The following is an 18,740-nucleotide window of genomic DNA, read 5'->3' as shown; positions in this document are numbered from 1 at the left end:
ACAGTTAAAATGTGAAAATAAACGTATGAATAACTTCACACATTCTTTTTTTTGTGGACCCAGCATCAAATTTCTGCTTTTAATCCATTCTGAGAGAATATATTAGAGGATTATGGCAAAAGTGTCTAAGTGGTGTAACTATAAAAACTTTGTACCAAATAATTCAACTTGCTTAAAAACACTAAATTCTCAATAAAACACCATATCAACTAGTTTGGCATGATCTTACATCATAACTTTTTATATTAAATAAAGGTAATGGAATACAATTGTTCTCCGTACGTTGATGTATTAGCTGTTGAGGACGAGATGTCTTCTTCTCCTCGCCACTGCCGCCGCCTGCTACTGCTCTTCTGGATCCTGCTGGTTCAGTTTCCTCAGGCTCAGTCCAGACCGGACACCGAGGACACCGACACGGACACCGGTAAGATACTTCCTCACACACTTCACACACTGGCTGTTTGAGACATATGAGGACGTCATCTTGGATTTTGGGAAATGGTTGATCAAACAAGTCAAATCAATGACAATAGAGAAAATTATCACCCAATTCTGTGTTAGACGTTTTTTGCCAACTTCATTCCAACTTATTACCACAGGTTTTACACATATTTGTTGGAAATTATAGTCAATAGACCTCATTTAAATGAAACTATACCTCATTTTTGAGTACTCCCTCTCCTTGCTTCAGTTTGTGGTTCATTGGTTTGTTGAAAGCACAAAGACGAATGATTGTAATCACGATGTTTACCTCGTTAGCGTTGGCGCCTCAGTGGGTAACGCCGGAAAAGATGGAGAAGGAGAAGCGGCCCCACGTCCTTACCGGAAATACCGTAAAGTTTCGTTGCCAAGCGTCAGGAAACCCCGTCCCCTCCCTGCGCTGGTACAAGAACGGCAAAGAGATCAGGAAGGATCAGAGGATCAGAGAGTTCAAGGTGAGTGATTGACGTTTCTCTGTTAGAGACATGAGAGGAGAGAAGAGTTTGTCTCATTGGTGGATCTCTGTTGAATCCTTCAGATCAGAAAACACCGGTGGACTCTCATCATGGAGTTTGTGGTCCCGTCTGATAAAGGTAACTACACCTGTGTGGTGGAGAATGAATACGGGAGCCTGAAACACACCTATCAGCTGGATGTCGTAGGTAAAAAAAACACAAAAACTCACATCTGCATTTTAGACACAGCTGTTTAATTTTACACTAAAGTTACTAAAAATAGCTGAAACTCAATGTCAGTCCAATATGAACTCTCTTTTAGCTCTGTTTTTACTCTCTACCAACTCCTGAGGGAAATATCTAAATGCTCCACTATGTTCACCAGCTAGTCTACAGATAACTGTGTCTGTTTGGTGTTTGGTGCTGAGCAGGTAGAGTACAGTGGCTTTTTATTTTTACAGCTTTTTCTTTGAAACCGACACTATGAGAGAGCTGAGAGTGAACTAAAACAGTAAAGTTGCAGCTGGACAGTCTCTGATAATTCTCTGTAGGTTCAAACACATCACACACTGACAGATCGGATATTATAACGATAAAGATACAGGAAAAACAACCACTTTAAAAAGTGTGTAAAAGAATAAAGTCTTCAGAAGCCAGAAACTCAACACTTTAAAAGATCCATTCTTACAGTCTCATTAACTCGTTTGGAGCCGTTACTTTAATATACGTAACATCTCAAACATTTTAACTAGCACAGTATTAACATGTGCACTGAACATCTGGAGAAAGAAGAGGATTCATACCAAACTCAGTTTTTAGTGATGAAAACGCTGACTCAGTGTGGACACACAATTTCGAACTTTTATTAGATTTATATGTGTTGCTGCTTCGTTATGACAGTGTATAAGGGTCATATGGGCAATAATACATTTTTAAAAACAGGTTTTTCTTTTTTTTTCACATATATGGCCCTATTACACTGTCATAGCTTCTCTCTCCTCTGTTTAAATGAAACCTTTCATGTTTCAGAGCGCTCTCCTCACAGACCCATCCTGCAGGCGGGTCATCCGGCCAATCAGACGGCCGTGGTCGGCAGTAATGTGGAGTTCGTGTGTCGAGTGTTCAGCAACTGGCAGCCTCGCATCCAGTGGCTCAAACACATCACCATCAACGGCAGCCGGTACGGACCGGATGGACACCCGTACACCCGTGTGCTGAAGGTATTGAACCCGTTTGAGTATAATTAACTGGTTTGTTTCTCTAGAAGTTTAAAGTTTATCTGCAGTGGTCAGAATGGAGCAACTGACTGATTACTGCCAATAAAGTCAATAAAGATTTATTAAAAGCTACAACTAATGATTATTTTCATTATCGATTAATCTGTTGATTGTTTCCTCGACCAGATCCCCTCACATTATTTCTTGCTCCTGTTTGTCAGAATGCAGGTTTGAACTTGACGGATAAAGAAATGGAAGTTTTGACTCTGAAGAACGTGACGCTGGAGGATTCGGGAGAGTACACCTGCTTTGCCGTAGACTCCCTCGGGTCTTCGTATCACACGGCCTGGCTCACTGTGATCGACGGTACGTTCAAGATCCTTCGAAACTACAGTTTGTATCAAACCTGAATGCGTTGCCATCTCAATTTAGCACCTGCAAATTTTAAGAAAGCAGTAAAAGGTTTGTTTCTATCGCTGCAATATTATCCTTATCCCACTAATCCTAATTTAAATTCTCTTTGTGCAATTGTACAGCATACACTCATGGCCAAAAGTATTGGCACCCCTGCTCTTCTGTACTGGACAAGATTATTGGCATCTTGTCAAAATTGTAAGACATAATTGCATTTCAAGCATGTGATGCTTCTATAATTTGTATTTAAACTCACCTGTGGCAGGTAAGAGGTGCTGCCAATATAGAAATCATACTTGCACACCACACTGAGCATGGAGAAAAGGAAGAAAAGCAAAGGGTTGTTGTGGAAAAACATGGACAATCTGAAGGCTATAAGTCCTTCTCCAGAGATCTGAATGTTCCTGAGTCCTGAGTCCTGAGTCCACTGGATGCAACATTATCAAGATGTTTACAGCCCATGGCGCTGTAGCCAACCTCCCTGGATGTGGATGGAAGAGAAAAATTGATGAAAGATTGCAACAAAGGAAGGGATGCAGTGGTTAGGAGACCCAGGAGGACACCACTGCTGGGTTAAGCCCATAAAAAAGTCAGACTGGAGTTTGCCAAAACTTACATGACGAAGCCAAGAAGTGGTGCATTATCTGACAGAAGTGCAGGGGTGCCAATAGATTAAATAATCTTTTCACAGACTATGATGTTACATTATGTGAAACTATTTGAGACAAAGAAAAAACTCAAAATACAAGAAAATACAAGAATATTCAGTCTTCATGTGTGACCTCCAACATAAAGACCAGCGCTTACCGAAACATTTTGGTCCTGCCTGATTTGTACTTATTCTTTTATTAAATTTTATGCCTTGCATATCAGCATAATTAACTGTGGAAATGTTTAAAACAAGCAAAAATATTTACTGTATTAAAAGCTCTGCTCGTTAAACTGCTTTTGTTTTACACATGATGTTCGGTTATTACCGTGGAAACAGGAGAATGTGTATTTTAGTAAATCTGCTGAATGTTGGTGTATTTATGTGTTTTTTTGTCTTGTGCAGGTGAAGAACCTTGTCCATAATGAAATCCAACTCACACCATGCCCAAATCCCATATTTTCTCCCTTTAACCTCCCATCATCGTCCAGCCCTTCCCATTCCACCACGCTGGAAACAACCATCGACCAAAAGCTGCCAAACCCCCAAAACTTCTTTGAATCATCGCGTTTGTGAGTCTGACTTATATGTGCAGGTCCAGGCTGCAATACTCATATCAATAATGTTCTCCCCCAGGAAAAGTTCAGGTAGCCTTCTCAATCCCTGTGATGACATGTAACAGAAGAATGGTTCTACTGGTGAGAAATAAAAAGGGTTCAATTAAATCTGCCGAAGCATGTCAACCTCGAAACATACCAGTCTCCTGTTATCTAAACACAAAACAAAACGCTTTCTGGTAACTGAATGTTTTCACTTAACCCTCCTGTTGTCCTCGAGTCAAGGAAGAAGGGAGGAAAGGAGGAGGAAGAAAGAAGGAAATAAAGGAGAAAGGAAGAAGGAAGGAAAGGAGGGAGGAAGAAAGAAGGAAAGAAAGGAGGGAGGAAGAAGGAAGGAAGAAAGGGAGGGAGGGAAGAAGGAACAGTTAAAACAGACGGGATCAATTTGACCCAGGAGGACGACAGGAAGGTTAAAAGATAACGTACTCCTCTCAGCATGTAACACTGAGTCACCATGCTTCTAAATTGTTTTGGTGATGAGTGGAAATTAATCTTTAACATTAAACCAATTCACGTTGTGTGTTAGAGAGTTGGATTTTGGACCAACAAACAATCTTTCATTCATTTTATTTTCTCTTCTTGGAAACTCCCACAGTAGGCGTGTCTTCTCTGCGAGTGTATACATTGAGACAACACCGAGGCCACACACAGAAAAGTTGACTTCAGTAAATGTTATTTTAAATCCAGGTGTTGTCGTTCAGCACTGCAGAAACATCTGGATTTACGGGATCTAACATCTGGAGCCACAGGTACAGCTGCATGTTCTTTTTAAAATCGTTCCCTTTCTTTAGTTTAGATGTTGTAAATGTCGAGTTTCAGCCTGATGACTAAACACCTGTCGGCCACCGTACACGCAGGTCCCGTTTTACAGGTGAGGAAAACAACACAGACAATTTACAGCAAGAGAGAATATTTCTTTCAATTAATCGATTAGCTGTCAGGACAAAATATTCAGTTTACTGTCATAGAGAGAAAAATATTCACATTTAAGAAGCTGGAATCAGTTTTTCTTTCCTCTTGTGTGTACTTTCCTCCTAAGTGTGTGTACTTATATGTTCTCAATGTTTGGTGGTGGTGTTCGTATAGCGGGTGTGTGTATGTATATTGTTCGTGTCCGGTGGGTCTCCGACAGATTGTGGAAACGAATTTCCCCTTGGGACAATAAAGGCTATCTATCTAGCTATCTAGCTATGTAGCTATCTATATATCTAGCTATCCATCCATCTATCTATCTTCCGCCGAGGGCAACATGTTGCACCACCATGTTTCTCCGGTTTGTCCAGAACAGACAAATCAAACACTGTTATATAGTGAAGGACTTTTGTATTTTTTCCACAAGTTTTAGGACCACTGTGAGTCCTACACACTTAAGGGGATGATGGGGTATTGAATTGGTTGCAATCTACAGTCTCACCACTAGATGTCACTAAATTCCACACACTTGTCCCTTAAAGAAAACTAACATCAAGCAACTACTGAGTGAACTATTTAGCGTCTATCATACAGGGAGAAGACAATGAGTGAGTAAAGGAGTGATTTTGGACACAGCTTATGTCTTACAGTACGTCTGGGTCAATGATGGGGTTTTTTTTGTGTCCATGTGGTTTAGTCCAATTTAAAAGGGGTTCAATTTGAATGTGTGAAGTTATTCATACGTTTATTTCCACATTTGAACTGTTAAAATGTGAAAATAAACGTATGAATAACTTAACACATTCTTTTTTTGTGGACCCAGCATCAAATTTCTGCTTTTAATCCATTCTGAGAGAATATATTAGAGGCTTATGGCAAAAGTGTCTAAGTGGTGTAACTATAAAAACTTTGTACCAAATAATTCAACTTGCTTAAAAACACTAAATTCTCAATAAAACAGCATATCAACTAGTTTGGCAAGATCTTACATTATAACTTTTTATGTTAAATAAAGGTAATGGAATACAATTGTTCTCTGTACATTGATGTATTAGCTGTTGAGGACGAGATGTCTTCTTCTCCTCGCCACTGCCGCCGCCTGCTACTGCTCTTCTGGATCCTGCTGGTTCAGTTTCCTCAGACTCAGTCCAGACCGGCCACCGAGGACACTGACACGGACACCGGTAAGATACTTCCTCACACACTTCACACACTGGCTGTTTGAGACATGTGAGGACGTCATCTTGGATTTTGGGAAATGGTTGATCAAACAAGTCAAATCAATGACAATAGAGAAAATTATCACCCAAGTCTGTGTTAGACGTTTTTTACCAACTTCATTCCAACTTATTACCACAGGTTTTACACATATTTGTTGGAAATTATAGTCAATAGACCTCATTTAAATGAAACTATACCTCATTTTTGAGTACTCCCTCTCCTTGCTTCAGTTTGTGGTACGTTGGTTTGTTGAAAGCACAAAGACGTATGATTGTAATCACGATGTTTACCTCGTTAGAGTTGGCGCCTCAGTGGGTAACGCCGGAGAAGATGGAGAAGCGGTCCTTCGTCATTCCTACCAGAAAGACCGTAAAGTTTCGTTGCCAAGCGTCAGGAAACCCCGTCCCCTCCCTGCGCTGGTACAAGAACGGCAAAGAGGTCAGGAAGGATCAGAGGATCGGAGGGTTCAAGGTGAGTGATTGATGTTTCTCTGTTAGAGACATGAGAGGAGAGAAGAGTTTGTCTCACTGGTGGATCTCTGTTGAGTCCTTCAGATCAGAGACCACACGTGGACTCTCATCATGGAGTCAGTGGTCCTGTCTGATGAAGGCAACTACACCTGTGTGGTGGAGAATGAATACGGGAGCCTGAAACACACCTATCAGCTGGATGTCCTACGTAAAAAATACAACACAAAAACACACATATCTGCATTTTGGACACATTAAGCTGTTTACTACTATTTCATTTTATATGGCCCTATTATGCTGTCGTAGCTTCTCTCTCTGTTTAAATGAAACCTTTCATGTTTCAGAGAGCTGTCCTCACAGACCCATCCTGCAGGCGGGTCTGCCGGCCAATCAGACGGCCGTGGTCGGCAGTAATGTGGAGTTCGCTTGTCGAGTGTTCAGCGACCCGCAGCCTCACATCCAGTGGCTCAAACACATCACCGTCAACGGCAGCCGAGTCGGACCGGATGGACACCCGTACGTCGACATACTGAAGGTATTGAACCTGTTTGAGTATAATTTAATTAAAGTTTATCTGCAGTGGTCAGAATGGAGCAACTGACTGATTACTGCCAATAAAGTCAATAAAGATTTATTAAAAGCTACAACTAATGCTTATTTTCATCATCAATTAATCTGTTGACTGTTTCCTCGACCAGATCCCCTCACATTATTTCTTGCTCCTGTTTGTCAGACTGCAGGTTTGTACACGCCAGTTAAAGGACTGGAAGTTTTGACTCTGAAGAACGTGACGCTGAAGGATTCAGGAAAGTACTCCTGCCTGGCCGCAAACTCCGTCGGATTTTCGTATAACTCGGCCTGGCTCACTGTGATCGACGGTACGTTCAAGATCTCTCCGAAACTACAGTATATATTATATACATATACATACATGTATATCCTGCACGTATATATATACACATTCATATACATACACATACACATATGTACGCACTACAGTATCAAACCTGAATGTGTTGCCATCTCAATTTAGCACCTGCATATTTTAAGAAAACAGTAAAAGGTTTGTTTCTATCGCTGCAATATTATCCTTATCCCACTAATCCCAGTGTAAGTTCTCTTTGTGCAATTGTACAGCATACAGTCATGGCCAAAAGTATTGGCACCCCTGCTCTTCTGTACTGGACAAGATTATTGGCATCTTGTCAAAATTGTACAACATAATTGCATTTTAAGCATATGATGCTCCTATAATTTGTATTTAAACTCACCTGTGGCAGGTAAGAGGTGCTGCCAATATAGAAATCACACTTGCACACCACACTGAGCATGGAGAAAAGGAAGAAAAGCAAAGGGTTGTTGTGGAAAAACATGGACAATCTGAAGGCTATAAGTCCTTCTCCAGAGATCTGAATGTTCCTGAGTCCTGAGTCCTGAGTCCACTGGATGCAACATTATCAAGATGTTTACAGCCCATGGCGCTGTAACCAACCTCCCTGGATGTGGATGGAAGAGAAAAATTGATGAAAGATTGCAACAAAGGAAGGGATGCAGTGGTTAGGAGACCCAGGAGGACACCACTGCTGGGTTAAGGCCATAAAAAAGTCAGACTGGAGTTTGCCAAAACTTACATGACGAAGCCAAGAAGTGGTGCATTATCTGACAGAAGTGCAGGGGTGCCAATAGATTAAATCTTCTTTTCACAGACTATGATGTTACATTATGTGAAACTATTTGAGACAAAGAAAAAACTCAAAATATAAGAAAATACAAGGATATTCAGTCTTCATGTGCGACCTCCAACATAAAGACCAGCGCTTACCGAAACATTTTGGTCCTGCCTGATTTGTACTTATTCTTTTATTAAATTTTATGCCTTGCATATCAGCGTAATTAACTGTAGAAATGTTTAAAACAAGCAAAAATATTTACTGTATTAAAAGCTCTGCTCGTTAAACTTCTTTTGTTTTACACATGATGTTCGGTTATTACCGTGGTAACAGGAGAATGTATATTTTAGTAAATCTGCTGAATGTTGGTGTATTTATGTGTTTTTTTGTCTTGTGCAGGTGAAGAACCTGGTCAATAATGAAATCCAACTCACACCATACCCAAATCCCATATTTTCTCCCTTTAACCTCCCATCATCGTCCAGCCCTTCCCATTCCACCACGCTGGAAACAACCATCGACCAAAAGCTGCCAAACCCCCAAAACTTCTTTGAATCATCGCGTTTGTGAGTCTGACTGATATGTGCAGGTCCAGGCTGCAATACTCATATCAATAATGTTCTCCCCCAGGAAAAGTTCAGGTGAATCTGCACACTACTTGCACAATGGCATGTACAGTAATAGCTATTTAACTGACAGTTTGTGTTTTGCTTGTGTTTTCTGTTTTAGATGCCCTGACACTACAAATGGGGACTGCAAACGAATTAACCTTTTCTCAGGCAGATCAGAAGAGGCTGCATTACACCCCAGACCAGTCAGGAGGGATTGGACGCCCTTAGAAGCTGTGAAATTTGGTGACATTTATTGATTAAATAAATGACTGTTTGTTTAAAAAAAAACATTGTGTGGATTTGTCATTTGCTATTAGATAAAAACCTGTTTAATAAGGCCCATCATATTTAGGCCTATGTCTATAACACCCAGACTGTAGATAAAGCAGGATTTGTATTATTGGCCTATTTTTATAAAGGCATATTTAGTAATTATTGTGGTTTAATATTATTATATTTAATATTGAAATATCATTGAAAGCACGTTGATCTATAGTTAGGTTGAAATTTCAACATTGTTTCAACATTTGTGTTGGTTGAAATACCATTGAAATTCTGTTGATCTTCAGTTAGAAAATCAACGTTGTTTCAATATTAATTGAGGGTGCAAAAATGTTGTTTCAATGACTTAACGTTGACAAAACAATGTTGATTTAACATTGTTTCAATGACTCTTTGCTATCTGGGACAGCTCCTCTCATCACGTAACACTGAGTCACCATGCTTCTAAATTGTTTTGGTGATGAGTGGAAATTAATCTTTAACATTAAACCAATTCACGTTGTGTGTTAGAGAGTTGGATTTTGGACCAACAAACAATCTTTCATTTATTTTATTTTCTCTTCTTGGAAACTCCCACTGTAGGCGTGTCTTCTCTGCGAGTGTATACATTGAGACAACACCGAGGCCACACACAGAAAAGTTGACTTCAGTAAATGTTATTTTAAAACCAGGTGTTGTCGTTCAGCACTGCAGAAACACCTGGATTTACGGGATCCAACATCTGGAGCCACAGGTACAGCTGCATGTTCTTTTTAAAATCGTTCCCTTTCTTTAGTTTAGATGTTGTAAATGTCTAGTTTCAGCCTGATGATTAAACACCTGTCGGCCACCGTACACGCAGGTCCAGTTTTACAGGTGAGGACCACAACACAGACAATTTACAGCAAGAGAGAATATTTCTTTCAATTAATCGATTAGCCGTCAGGAAAAAAATATTCAGTTTACTGTCATAGAGAGAAAAATATTCACATTTAAGAAGCTGGAATCAGTTTTTCTTTCCTCTTGTGTGTACTTTCCTCCTAAGTGTGTGTACTTATATGTTCTCAATGTTTGGTGGTGGTGTTCGTATAGCGGGTGTGTGTATGTATATTGTTCGTGTCCGGTGGGTCTCTGACAGGTTGTGGAAACGAATTTCCCCTTGGGACAATAAAGGCTATCTATCTATCTATGTAGCTATGTAGCTATCTAGCTATCTATATATCTAGCTATCCATCCATCTATCTATCTTCCGCCGAGGACAACATGTTGCACCACCATGTTTCTCCGGTTTGTACAGAACAGACAAATCAAACACTGTTATATAGTGAAGGACTTTTGTATTTTTTCCACAAGTTTTAGGACCACTGTGAGTTCTACACACTTAAGGGGATGATGGGGTATTGAATTGGTTGCAATCTACAGTCTCACCACTAGATGTCACTACATTCCACATACTCGCCCCTTGAAGAAAACTAAATCAAGCAACTACTGAGTGAACTATTTAGCGTCTATCATACAGGGAGAAGAGAATGAGTGAGTAAAGGAGTGATTTTGGACACAGCTTATGTCTTACAGTACGTCTGGGTTGATGATGGGGTTTTTTTTGTGTCCATGTGGTTTAGTCCAATTTGAAAGGGGTTCAATTTGAATGTGTGCAAGTTATTCATACGTTTATTTCCACATTTGAACAGTTAAAATGTGAAAATAAACATATGAATAACTTCACACATTCTTTTTTTGTGGACCCAGCATCACATTTCTACTTTTAATCCATTCTGAGAGAATATATTAGAGGATTATGGCAAAAGTGTCTAAGTGGTGTAACTATAAAAACTTTGTACCAAATAATTCAACTTGCTTAAAAACAGTAAATAGTCAATAAAACACCATATCAACTAGTTTGGCATGATCTTACATTGTAACTTTTTATGTTAAATAAAGGTAATGGAATACAATTGTTCTCTGTACGTTGATGTATTAGCTGTTGAGGACGAGATGTCTTCTTCTCCTCGCCACTGCCGCTGCCTGCTACTGCTCTTCTGGATCCTGCTGGTTCAGTTTCCTCAGACTCAGTCCAGACCGGCCACCGAGGACACTGACACGGACACCGGTAAGATACTTCCTCACACACTTCACACACTGCCTGTTTGAGACATATGAGGACGTCATCTTGGATTTGGGGAAATGGTTGATCAAACAAGTCAAATCAATGACAATAGAGAAAATTATCACCCAATTCTGTGTTAGACGTTTTTTGCCAACTTCATTCCAACTTATTACCACAGGTGTTTACACATATTTGTTAGAAATTATAGTCAATAGACCTCATTTAAATGAAACTATACCTCATTTTTGAGTACTCCCTCTCCTTGCTTCAGTTTGTGGTTCGTTGGTTTGTTGAAAGCACAAAGACGAATGATTGTAATCACAATGTTTACCTCGTTAGCGTTGGCGCCTCAGTGGGTAACGCCGGAAAAGATGGAGAAGCGGTCCCTCGCCATTCCTGCCGCAAGGACCGTAAAGTTTCGGTGCCAAGCGTCAGGAAACCCCGTCCCCTCCCTGCGCTGGTACAAGAACGGCAAAGATGTCAGGAAGGATCAGAGGATCGGAGGGTTCAAGGTGAGTGATTGATGTTTCTCTGTTAGAGACATGAGAGGAGAGAAGAGTTTGTCTCACTGGTGGATCTCTGTTGAGTCCTTCAGATCAGAGACCACACGTGGACTCTCATCATGGAGTCAGTGGTCCCGTCTGATAAAGGCAACTACACCTGTGTGGTGGAGAATGAATACGGGAGCCTGAAACACACCTATCAGCTGGATGTCGTAGGTAAAAAAACACAAAAACACACATCTGCATTTTAGACACAGCTGTTTAATTTTACACTAAAGTTACTAAAAATAGCTGAAACTCAATGTCAGTCCAATATGAACTCTCTTTTAGCTCTGTTTTTACTCTCTACCAACTCCTGAGGGAAATATCTAAATGCTCCACTATGTTCACCAGCTAGTCTACAGATAACTGTCTGTTTGGTGTTTGGTGTTTGGTGCTGAGCAGGTAGAGTACAGTGGCTTTTTATTTTTACAGCTTTTTCTTTGAAACCGACACTATGAGAGAGCTGAGAGTGAACTAAAACAGTAAAGTTGCAGCTGGACAGTCTCTGATAATTCTCTGTAGGTTCAAACACATCACACACTGACAGATCGGACACTATAATGATAAAGATACAGGAAAAATAACCACTTTAAAAAGTGTGTAAAAGAAGCAAGTCTTCAGAAGCCAGAAACTCAACACTTTGAAAGATCCATTCTTACAGTCTCATCAACTCATTTGGAGCCGTTACTTTAATATACATAACATCTCAAACATTTTAACTAGCACAGTATTAACATGTGCACTGAACATCTGGAGAAAGAAGAGGATTTATACCAAGTTCAGTTTTTATTGATAAAAACGCTGACTCAGTGTGGACACACAATTTCGAACTTTTATTAGATTTATATGTGTTGCTGCTTCGTTATGACAGTGTATAAGGGTCATATGGGCAATAATACATTTTTAAAAACAGGTTTTTCTTTTTTTTTCGCATATATGGCCCTATTACGCTGTCATAGCTTCTCTCTCCTCTGTTTAAATGAAACCTTTCATGTTTCAGATCGCCCTCCTCACAGACCCATCCTGCAGGCGGGTCAGCCGGCCAATCAGACGGCCGTGGTCGGCAGTAATGTGGAGTTCATGTGTCGAGTGTTCAGTGACGCGCAGCCTCACATCCAGTGGCTCAAACACATCACCGTCAACGGCAGCCGGTACGGACCAGATGGACACCCGTACGTCCGCGTGCTGAAGGTATTGAACCCGTTTGAGTATAATTAACTGGTTTGTTTCTCTAGAAGTTTAAAGTTTATCTGCAGTGGTCAGAATGGAGCAACTGACTGATTACTGCCAATAAAGTTAATAAAGATTTATTAAAAGCTACAACTAATGATTATTTTCATTATCGATTAATCTGTTGATTGTTTCCTCGACCAGATCCCCTCACATTATTTCTTGCTCCTGTTTGTCAGACTGCAGGTTTGAACATGACGGATAAAGAAATGGAAGTTTTGACTCTGAAGAACGTGACGCTGGAGGATTCAGGAGAGTACACCTGCCTGGCCGGAAACTCTGTCGGGTTTTCGCATCACTCGGCCTGGCTCACTGTGATCGACGGTACGTTCAATATCCTTCGAAACTACAGTTTGTATCAAACCTGAATGCGTTGCCATCTCAATTTAGCACTTGCAAATTTTAAGAAAACAGTAAAAGGTTATTTTCTATTGCTGCAATATTATCCTTATCCTACTAATCCTAATATAAGTTCTCTTTGTGCAATTGTACAGCATACAGTCATGGCCAAAAGTATTGGCACCCCTGCTCTTCTGTTAGATAATGCACCACTTCTCCCAAAAAATGGTTGCAATTACAAATGTTTTGTTAATCACATGTTCATTTCTTTTTTGTTTGCATTGGAACAACACAAAAAAACAGAGAAAAAAGTCAAACCTGATGTAATTTCACACAGAACTCAAAAAATGGACTGGACAAAATTATTGGCATCATGTCAAAATTTGGTAATCACGTCCACATATGTACGCACATACATAGATATACATAAACATACATACACACACATACAAACAAAGGGCACCTGAGTCAGTTAAACAACTCCATCCCTGTACCTCATAAAAATCATCTCTTTGTACCTCCTTCTAAACTGCATTATGTTTGGACATTCCTTGAGCTTCAAATTCAGACTGTTCCATAATCTCACCCCACAGACAGAAATATAAAAACTTCTCCTCGTCAGAGTTGAAATTAAACAATCCCCTCAAGTTATAGCAACCCTCTCTTACAATTAACGACTTTTGAATATTTCCTGGAAGTTGATTATTTTTTGCATGAAACATAATTTGTGCTGTTTGTAATTCTACCAGGTCTGCAAGTTTTGATAGGAACTTTTGATCCATGGAGGTTTGTGAAACTTTCCTCGAGCCAAGAAAAGCGGTTTTAAAATTTGTGACGTCATCTCAATGTAAAGTCTGTGGGCAGAGTGGGAAACACTACTGAGCATGTGCAGTGGGCTGAATAACACAGAAGCTGATTAATTCTTATATGTATCCATCTCTTATAATACATCCATGGTTTGTGAGATACTGAGATACAGAGAGGTTTATCTGTGGCTTTTGAGGCTTGAATACTGGATCACGATTGGCTCCAATCTGGTTATGATGTCATAAATCCTGCTCGAAGACCCGCCCCCTTAAAATCAGACTTTCAAACATCTCAGAGAAACTTTCCTTCTTCAGCAGATGAATGAAAACCAACTGTACAAACATCATTCTGCACAGAGAAGCTTCTTTCTTCTTTTTTTAAACATATTTTTGAGTGGAAGGAAACTTTAAAGCCTCATTCAGGTCAGAGGTTAATCCAAAAACTGCTTTCATTATCTGTTGGAGGAACATCTGAGACTCACACACATGATCACAGCGTTTTAATATGTCATTTCTTTTTGTAGCTGACGCAAATCAGAGGAAAGAGGAATCCTCAAACAAATGCGACAAAAAGCTCCAACGTAAGAATCAAACATTTGTCCTCTCTCTCTCACTCTCTCTCTCTCTCTCTCTCTCTCTCTCTCTCTCTCTCTCTCTCTCTCTCTCTCTCTCTCTTTGCTTCAGTCGTAGCTTCTCTCTCCTCTCTGTTTAAATGAAACCTTTCATGTTTCAGAGCACTCTCCTGAAAGACTCATCCTGCAGACGGATCTGCCGGCCAACCAGACGTTGGCACCAGCCGTGGCTGGCAGTAACGTGGAGCAGGATGTCCTAGGTAAAAAAAAAACAACACAAAAACACAGATATCTGCATTTTAGACACATTAAGCTGTTTACTACTTTTTTATTTTATATGGCTCTATTACACTGTCGTAGCTTCTCTCTCTGTATAAATGAAACCTTTCATGTTTCAGATCGCTCTCCTCACAGACCCATCCTGCAGGCGGGTCTGCCGGCCAATCAGACGGCCGTGGTCGGCAGTAATGTGGAGTTTGTGTGTCAAGCATTCAGTGACCCACAGCCTCACATCCAGTGGCTCAAACACATCACCATCAACGGCAGCCGGGTCGGACCGGATGGACACCCGTACGTCCGCGTGCTGAAGGTATTGAACCTGTTTGAGTATAATTAACTGGTTTGTTTCTCTAGAAGTTTAAAGTTTATCTGCAGTGGTCAGAATGGAGCAACTGACTGATTACTGTCAATAAAGTCAATAAAGATTTATTAAAAGCTACAACTAATGATTATTTTCATTATTGATTAATCTGTTGATTGTTTCCTCGACCAGATCCCCTCACATTATTTCTTGCTCCTGTTTGTCAGACTGCAGGTTTGTACACGCCGGTTAAAGAAATGGAAGTTTTGACTCTGAAGAACGTGATGCTGGAGGATTCAGGAGAGTACACCTGCCTGGCCGGAAACTCCATCGGGTTTTCGTATAACTCGGCCTGGCTCACTGTGATCGACGGTACGTTCAAGATCTCTCCGAAACTACAGAATATACTGTATACATATACATACATGTATATCCTGCACATATATATATACACATTCGTATACATGCACATCCACATATGTACGCAGTACAGTATCAAACCTGAATGTGTTGCCATCTCAATTTAGCACCTGCATATTTTAAGAAAACAGTAAAAGGTTTGTTTCTATCGCTGCAATATTATCCTCATCCCACTAATCCCAATTTAAGTTCTCTTTGTGCAATTGTACAGCATACAGCCATGGCCAAAAGTATTGGCACCCCTGCTCTTCTGTACTGGACAAGATTATTGGCATCTTGTCAAAATTGTACGACATAATTGCATTTCAAGCATGTGATGCTCCTATAATTTGTATTTAAACTCACCTGTGGCAGGCAAGAGGTGCTGCCGATATAGAAATCACACTTGCACACCACACTGAGCATGGAGAAGAGGAAGAAAAGCAAAGGGTTGTTGTGGAAAAACATGGACAATCTGAAGGCTATAAGTCCTTCTCCAGAGATCTGAATGTTCCTGAGTCCTGAGTCCACTGGATGCAACATTATCAAGATGTTTACAGCCCATGGCGCTGTAGCCAACCTCCCTGGATGTGGATGGAAGAGAAAAATTGATGAAAGATTGCAACAAAGGAAGGGATGCAGTGGTTAGGAGACCCAGGAGGACACCACTGCTGGGTTAAGGCCATAAAAAAGTCAGACTGGAGTTTGCCAAAACTTACATGACGAAGCCAAGAAGTGGTGCATTATCTGACAGAAGTGCAGGGGTGCCAATAGATTAAATCTTCTTTTCACAGACTATGATGTTACATTATGTGAAACTATTTGAGACAAAGAAAAAACTCAAAATATAAGAAAATACAAGGATATTCAGTCTTCATGTGCGACCTCCAACATAAAGACCAGCGCTTACCGAAACATTTTGGTCCTGCCTGATTTGTACTTATTCTTTTATTAAATTTTATGCCTTGCATATCAGCGTAATTAACTGTAGAAATGTTTAAAACAAGCAAAAATATTTACTGTATTAAAAGCTCTGCTCGTTAAACTGCTTTTGTTTTACACATGATGTTCGGTTATTACTGTGGAAACAGGAGAATGTGTATTTTAGTAAATCTGCTGAATGTTGGTGTATTTATGTGTTTTTTTTGTCTTGTGCAGGTGCAGAACCTGGTCAATAATGAAATCCAACTCACACCATACCCAAATCCCATATTTTCTCCCTTTAACCTCCCATCATCGTCCAGCCCTTCCTATTCCACCACGCTGGAAACAACCATCAACCAAAAGCTGCCAAACCCCCAAAACTTCTTTGAATCATCGCGTTTGTGAGTCTGACTTATATGTGCAGGTCCAGGCTGCAATACTCATATCAATAATGTTCTCCCCCAGGAAAAGTTCAGGTGAATCTGCACACTACTTGCACAATGGCATGTACAGTAATAGCTATTTAACTGACAGTTTGTGTTTTGCTTGTGTTTTCTGTTTTAGATGCCTTGACACTACAAATGGGGACTGCAAACGAATTAACCTTCTCTCAGGCAGATCAGAAGAGGCTGCATTACACCCCAGACCAGTCAGGAGGGATTGGACGCCCTTAGAAGCTGTGAAATTTGGTGACATTTATTGATTAAATAAATGACTGTTTGTTTAAAAAAAAACATTGTGTGGATTTGTCATTTGCTATTAGATAAAAACCTGTTTAATAAGGCCCATCATATTTAGGCCTATGTCTATAACACCCTGACTGTAGATAAAGCAGGATTTGTATTATTGGCCTATTTTTATAAAGGCATATTTAGTAATTATTGTGGTTTAATATTATTATATTTAATATTGAAATATCATTGAAAGCACGTTGATCTATAGTTAGGTTGAAATTTCAACATTGTTTCAACATTTGTGTTGGTTGAAATACCATTGAAATTCTGTTGATCTTCAGTTAGAAAATCAACGTTGTTTCAATATTAATTGAGGGTGCAAAAATGTTGTTTCAATGACCTAACGTTGACAAAACAATGTTGATTTAACATTGTTTCAATGACTCTTTGCTATCTGGGACAGCTCCTCTCAGCATGTAACACTGAGTCACCATGCTTCTTAATTGTTTAGGTGGTGAGTGGAAATTAATCTTTAACATTAAACCAATTCACGTTGTGTGTTAGAGAGTTGGATTTTGGACCAACAAACAATCTTTCATTTATTTTATTTTCTCTTCTTGGAAACTCCCACAGTAGGCGTGTCTTCTCTGCGAGTGTATACATTGAGACAACACCGAGGCCACACACAGAAAAGTTGACTTCAGTAAATGTTTTTTTAAAACCAGGTGTTGTCGTTCAGCACTGCAGAAACATCTGGATTTACGGGATCCAACATCTGGAGCCACAGGTACAGCTGCATGTCCTTTTTAAAATCGTTCCCTTTCTTTAGTTTAGATGTTGTAAATGTCTAGTTTCAGCCTGATGACTAAACACCTGTCGGCCACCGTACATACAGGTCCCGTTTTACAGGTGAGGAAAACAACACAGACAATTTACAGCAAGAGAGAATATTTCTTTCAATTAATCGATTAGCTGTCAGGAAAAAAATATTCAGTTTACTGTCATAGAGAGAAAATATTCACATTTAAGAAGCTGGAATCAGTTTTTCTTTCCTCTTGTGTGTACTTTCCTCCTAAGTGTGTGTACTTATATGTTCTCAATGTTTGGTGGTGGTGTTCGTATAGCGGGTGTGTGTATGTATATTGTTCGTGTCCGGTGGGTCTCCGACAGATTGTGGAAACGAATTTCCCCTTGGGACAATAAAGGCTATCTATCTAGCTATCTAGCTATGTAGCTATCTATATATCTAGCTATCTATCTATCTATCTATCTATCTATGTAGCTATCTAGCTATGTAGCTATCTATATATCTAGCTATCCATCCATCTATCTATCTTCCGCTGAGGACAACATGTTGCACCACCATGTTTCTCCGGTTTCTCCAGAACAGACAAATCAAACACTGTTATATAGTGAAGGACTTTTGTATTTTTTCCACAAGTTTTAGGACCACTGTGAGTTCTACACACTTAAGGGGATGATGGGGTATTGAATTGGTTGCAATCTACAGTCTCACCACTAGATGTCACTACATTCCACACACTCGTCCCTTAAAGAAAACTAACATCAAGCAACTACTGAGTGAAC

At 39.9% G+C, this 18,740-nt stretch overlaps 3 protein-coding genes across 10 annotated transcripts in view; all 3 read left to right on the top strand.

Annotated features, from left to right (window-relative positions):
• The window catches only part of LOC128380154 (fibroblast growth factor receptor 1-A-like), a 40,667-nt gene extending 36,579 nt beyond the window's left edge, over positions 1-4,088 (top strand). For 2 of the 6 annotated variants that reach the window (XM_053339864.1, XM_053339865.1), the window contains exons 3-8: positions 296-424; positions 760-935; positions 1,019-1,142; positions 1,965-2,155; positions 2,374-2,518; positions 2,689-2,874. In XM_053339864.1, the coding sequence (XP_053195839.1) occupies positions 310-424; positions 760-935; positions 1,019-1,142; positions 1,965-2,155; positions 2,374-2,518; positions 2,689-2,768 (831 nt within the window). In that variant the 5' untranslated portion in view covers positions 296-309 and the 3' untranslated portion in view covers positions 2,769-2,874. The other 4 variants (XM_053339863.1, XM_053339860.1, XM_053339862.1 and 1 more) reach the window with 3 other exon arrangements.
• Positions 4,089-4,214: 126 nt separating this feature from the next.
• LOC128380159 (fibroblast growth factor receptor 1-A-like) lies at positions 4,215-9,004 on the top strand. 3 transcript variants are annotated; one of them, XM_053339874.1, is made up of 8 exons: positions 4,215-4,581; positions 5,800-5,928; positions 6,264-6,436; positions 6,520-6,643; positions 6,780-6,970; positions 7,169-7,313; positions 8,505-8,671; positions 8,835-9,004. In XM_053339874.1, the coding sequence occupies exons 2-7, from the start codon at positions 5,814-5,816 to the stop codon at positions 8,522-8,524; spliced, it is 768 nt and encodes a 255-aa protein (XP_053195849.1). In that variant the 5' UTR covers positions 4,215-4,581; positions 5,800-5,813; the 3' UTR covers positions 8,525-8,671; positions 8,835-9,004. The 3 variants fall into 3 exon arrangements, with proteins under 3 accessions (XP_053195849.1, XP_053195848.1, XP_053195850.1); XM_053339873.1 differs by having other exon boundaries at positions 8,505-8,746; XM_053339875.1 differs by lacking the exon at positions 4,215-4,581 and adding an exon at positions 4,646-4,703 and having other exon boundaries at positions 8,505-8,746.
• A 1,487-nt stretch (positions 9,005-10,491) lies between these two features.
• LOC128380116 (fibroblast growth factor receptor 1-A-like) overlaps positions 10,492-18,740 on the top strand; it is an 86,188-nt gene continuing 77,939 nt past the window's right edge. The window contains exons 1-9 of the mRNA XM_053339814.1: positions 10,492-10,510; positions 10,959-11,087; positions 11,424-11,596; positions 11,680-11,803; positions 12,630-12,820; positions 13,039-13,183; positions 14,529-14,585; positions 14,738-14,836; positions 14,975-15,165. Of these exons, the coding sequence (XP_053195789.1) occupies positions 10,507-10,510; positions 10,959-11,087; positions 11,424-11,596; positions 11,680-11,803; positions 12,630-12,820; positions 13,039-13,183; positions 14,529-14,585; positions 14,738-14,836; positions 14,975-15,165 (1,113 nt within the window). The 5' untranslated portion in view covers positions 10,492-10,506. The remainder of the gene's footprint in view (positions 10,511-10,958; positions 11,088-11,423; positions 11,597-11,679; positions 11,804-12,629; positions 12,821-13,038; positions 13,184-14,528; positions 14,586-14,737; positions 14,837-14,974; positions 15,166-18,740) is intronic.

Source organism: Scomber japonicus, chromosome 19, assembly GCF_027409825.1.
Source record: "Scomber japonicus isolate fScoJap1 chromosome 19, fScoJap1.pri, whole genome shotgun sequence".
In the NCBI taxonomy this organism is placed as follows: domain Eukaryota; kingdom Metazoa; phylum Chordata; class Actinopteri; order Scombriformes; family Scombridae; genus Scomber; species Scomber japonicus.
The sequence above is the reverse complement of the archived record's forward strand: the minus strand, read 5'-3'. Positions and strand labels throughout refer to the sequence as shown.

Bases quoted from the DNA above. Each gene is read 5' to 3' on its own strand.
- LOC128380159 (XM_053339874.1), top strand. From the start codon at position 5,814: ATGTCTTCTTCTCCTCGCCACTGCCGCCGCCTGCTACTGCTCTTCTGG. The intron at 6,437-6,519 runs GTGAGTGATTGA...TGAGTCCTTCAG, and splicing joins AGAGGATCGGAGGGTTCAAG to ATCAGAGACCACACGTGGAC. The intron at 6,971-7,168 runs GTATTGAACCTG...CCTGTTTGTCAG, and splicing joins CGTACGTCGACATACTGAAG to ACTGCAGGTTTGTACACGCC.